The sequence below is a fragment of the Myotis davidii genome, unplaced genomic scaffold, assembly GCF_000327345.1.
Source record: "Myotis davidii unplaced genomic scaffold, ASM32734v1 scaffold118, whole genome shotgun sequence".
Classification (NCBI taxonomy): Eukaryota; Metazoa; Chordata; class Mammalia; order Chiroptera; family Vespertilionidae; genus Myotis; species Myotis davidii.
The window spans coordinates 2750892-2754888 of NW_006290441.1; the positions used below are offsets into that span (position 1 = coordinate 2750892).

Genomic DNA, 3997 nt, shown 5'->3' on the forward strand with positions numbered 1-3997 from the left:
AAATGTATGAGGGGGAAAGTGACAAACTCCTCATACAAGTAATTTGATGTTACTGGAACAGAGCTTAGAGAAGTGAGAAAGGTAAAATGGGATTGAATCATAAAGGTCTTTGGCTAGGCAGCTCTTGTTTCAACTTATTTATTGAAGTAAAACACTTATGCCCGGCTGGCCGGAGTGGCTCAGTGATTGAGCGTTGACCTATGAACCAGGAAGTCATGGTTCGATTCCTGCTCAAGGAACATGCCTGGATTTCAGGCTTGATCCCTAGTAGGGGGCATGCAGGAGGGAGCTGATCAATGATTCTCTCTCATCATTAATGTTTCTATCTCTCCCTTTCCTTTCTGAAATCAATAAAAATATCTTAAAAAGATACACAATAAAGTGCATAAGGTGAATAATCTTTAGTCAACATCTCAACAAATTTTTATATATGTGCACATCTATATACACCCAGACCTAGCGGAACATTTCCAGCATTCCAAAGATTCCTTCATGCTCCTTCCCAGTCAATACCCATCCCCATAGGGAACTACTATTTTGGATTCTATTGCTGTGAATTAGTTCTACCTACTCTTAAATTCCACAGAAGTGGAATTATACAATATGTACCCTTTTGTATCTGGTTTCTTTCACTCAGTGTAATGATCATGAAATGCCCCCATGTTGCTTGTTTCAGAGTTTGATCGTTCTATTGCTCCGTGGTATTCCATTGAATGACTATCGCACAATTTGTTCATGCGTTCTGTAGTTTGGTGGACATTAGGGTTGTTTCCAGTTCCATGCTAGTGTGAACATAGCTATTATGAACATTCTTGTACATTTCTTTGGTGCACATATGCACTAATTTCTCTGGGGTATATACCTAGAAGTGGTTAGGCATGTTTTGCTATAGTAGATACAACCCAACAGTTCTCCAGAGTGGTTATATCAAGGGACTTTTGACTTTAGCCCAAGGAAGACTGGGAATGGTATGAAATTTACATCTCACTATGGCAGCCACAGTGGAAGAGGCACAGAAAGGGGGTGAGATGCTAGACAGGGAGACCAGTAAGGAACCATGACCAAGGGCAACAGACCAGGTGAGGGATGATGCAGCCCTGAACTCAGGCAGCTTGCGTGGCAGAAGAGGATGGCTTTGAGAGATGGTAAGAAGTTGATGTGATTGGAGGTGGTGGGGAGAGGATGAAGTTCAGGATGCCTGCCAGGTCTCTGAGTTGGTGTTGGCAGAATGGAGGTGGACTTCTCTAAGAGAGAGAGAGAGCATTGAGAAGGAACAGGTTTGAGGAAGATGAGCTCCCTTTTGAACAGATTCAATCTGAGGGACCTATGAGGTGGTAGTAGCCAGCAGGCAATTGGAGGTACAGGACTGAAGCTAAGGGGAGAGATCTAAACTGGGGATTTCTATTCTGGAGTCTGGGGAATGAGTGAACCATGGGGAAGAGGGTGTGAAAAGGGGATCCCAAGAAGATGATCAAGAAGGCTTTTCTTGCCTGGCCAGTGTGGCTCAGTGGTTGAGCATCAACCTATGAACCAGGAGGTCACAGTTGGATTCCTGGTCTGGCCACATGCCTGGGTTATGGGCTTGATCTCCAGTGTGGGGGCATGTGGGAGACAGTTGATCAATGATTCTCTCTCATCATTGATGTTTCTGTGTCTCTCTCCTTCTCCCTTCCTCTCTGACATCAATACATTTTTTTTTTTTAAAGAAGGCTTTTCCTGAGAGGTAGGAAGAAAACCAGGAGCTTGCCTGCTGTAGTAAAAACTCAGGGGAGGGACATTTTCTAAAAGGAGTTTCCAGAGACTGCTGAGAAGTCAGGAAGATGGTCGTTGAAAAGTGTCCTATGAACACTGAGCTCAAACTAGTCATTCACAGTCAGGGGCATCCAGGATTCTCTGTCTCAACAGTCTGGTGTCAGAAGCGCACACCAGTGAGGCGGGGCTGCTGGCTGGGCTGCCTCTCCCCTCCAGCCTGTTTCACAGCCTCCGTCCAGGGCAGTGCCTGTGGCCTCTCAAAGTTTGTGGGGACCTCAGCTGGACAATAGAGGGCAGACAGCAGCTGGTGCATGGCCCATAGAGCCCTCCTGACATCGGACCACTGAAACATAGACATTTGAACACAGATTTCCCCTGGAGCCTTTCTCTATGGGAAGTCCCAGTTGTGAGCCATCTTGGCTTTAATCTGAAGTGTCAGGAAGGTTGCCCAGGGCTCTGGGAGCACCCGGCTGAAAGCACCTTCGTGTGAAGGTTGGGGCAAACAAACCAGAATCCAGAGCAGTTTTAAAGATCTGTGCCCCGGGGTGAACTTTTCCAGGAAACATAACAAAGACGGACACTTTTAGGCAAAAAAGCACTGGGTCTTATCATTATTCATTTGTATTCTTACTGAAATATAAACTCGGGGAAACGGTGAAGGGAAAGAACAGCACATGTCTTATTTCTTTAGCAGGCACAGGGGCTGGAGGAGGCTCCCGTAGAGTTTAATAGGCAGCTTTATGTATTTATATGCTTTGACTGGAGCTAAAGAGCTCCATGCCACACAATGGGCAGTTTCTAGCTGGATTTTAAAAGAAAATAACTTTGATCATTTCAAAAGCAATGAAGCCTGATGCAGCGAAGAGAAAAGAGGGCAGTAATTTATGGCTACCATTAAGGACACAAAGACAAAGGCAGAGGGGACGTTTCCCTAAGTGAAGATTTACTAATGTGTAAAATCCACCCTTACGCCTGGAAAAAGCGGAGTGTCTCTGCCCACACCACACAAAAGGGGGAGGGAGGGATGCAACCTGCCTGCCTTCACTGGGGATGAAAAGGTCAAAAAGAAAACAACACAGAACAGTTCTTTTCTCAGGTTCTCCACCAGGCAGCAGCATGAGCAACGAAGGCCCAGAGAGGCAGACTCAGCCTGGGCGCCATGGGCATGGGAGGGGCAAGGACCGCAGAGGAGGGGTGTAGTGGGGGGAACCCTGGGAGGATGGACCCTAGGAAGATGCTTTTGTGCATGAGCTAGGCGGGGATTTTTGTGATGTTTCTTTAATTTATTTAATCAAAGGAATGAATAGATATAGACAGACACAGGTATAGACATACATATAGATACACACAAATGCACATGCATATATGTGTATGTGCACAGGAGAAAATTTAATAAATACAGGGACGCTCTGAGAACATGAACATCCTGAGAATGGTGTTTGTCGCATCTGGGAATTGCGGCTACGTCTCTCCCTGGAGTGATGCTGAGCGCAGGGGGAGGCAGTCCTCTGTGCCCAGCAGTGTGTGCCCTTAGAACAGTGGTTCTCAACCTTCTGGCCCTTTACCTACAGTTCCTCATGTTGTAACCCCCAACCATAAAATTATTTTCATTGCTACTTCATAACTGTAATGTCGCTACTGTTATGAATCGTAATGTAAACATCTGCTATGCAGGATGGTCTTAGGTGACTCCTGTGAAAGGGTCGTTGGACCGCTGAAGGGGTCGCGACCCACAGGTTGAGAACCGCTGCCTTAGAAGGATGTTGAGTGTGGAGGGCCAGGCGGCAGGCACGCCCTGTATGGCAGGGGCCAGACCTGCCGTTTAAGAGGTCAGGTGGTCACAGATGCCTCCTGTGCCCCAGGCAAAGCTGGGGCTGAGGCTCGTCCCTGGTGGCTCACCCTTGACTCCTAGCCCCCTTCCCTTCACCTTTTAGACGGCCCCGAGGAGAGATTTAACTGGTTTTCAGTGACGTGGGCATTGTCTGCTGTGATTCTGGCCCAGGCGTGTCCCTGAGAGACAGTCTCAGGATGCCCCACGGCGGGGCGGGCAGCAGAGGGTGGCGCGGAGAAAGGGGCAGAGGATGTCAGGTGAGCAGGGACCGGGCCACCCTCTTCACCGAGTGCTCCTGAGCGTCAGCGGGTGTGGAATCCTCCCATTCCCCCCGCCCTTGCCCCTCCCGAGTGGAGAGGCAGGAAGCCCCGAAGGTGGCTTTGGGGTCCCCAGGACACTTTCTGGGTGCCCCGT

At 48.3% G+C, this 3997-nt stretch overlaps 1 protein-coding gene across 1 annotated transcript in view; it reads left to right on the forward strand.

Moving 5' to 3' along the window:
- Positions 1–1057: 1057 nt before the first annotated feature.
- Positions 1058–3997, forward strand: part of SCUBE2 (signal peptide, CUB domain and EGF like domain containing 2) — a 70955-nt gene continuing 68015 nt past the window's right edge. Inside the window, exon 1 of the mRNA XM_006763509.2 lies at positions 1058–1079. Coding sequence (XP_006763572.1) covers positions 1058–1079 — 22 coding nt within the window. The remainder of the gene's footprint in view (positions 1080–3997) is intronic.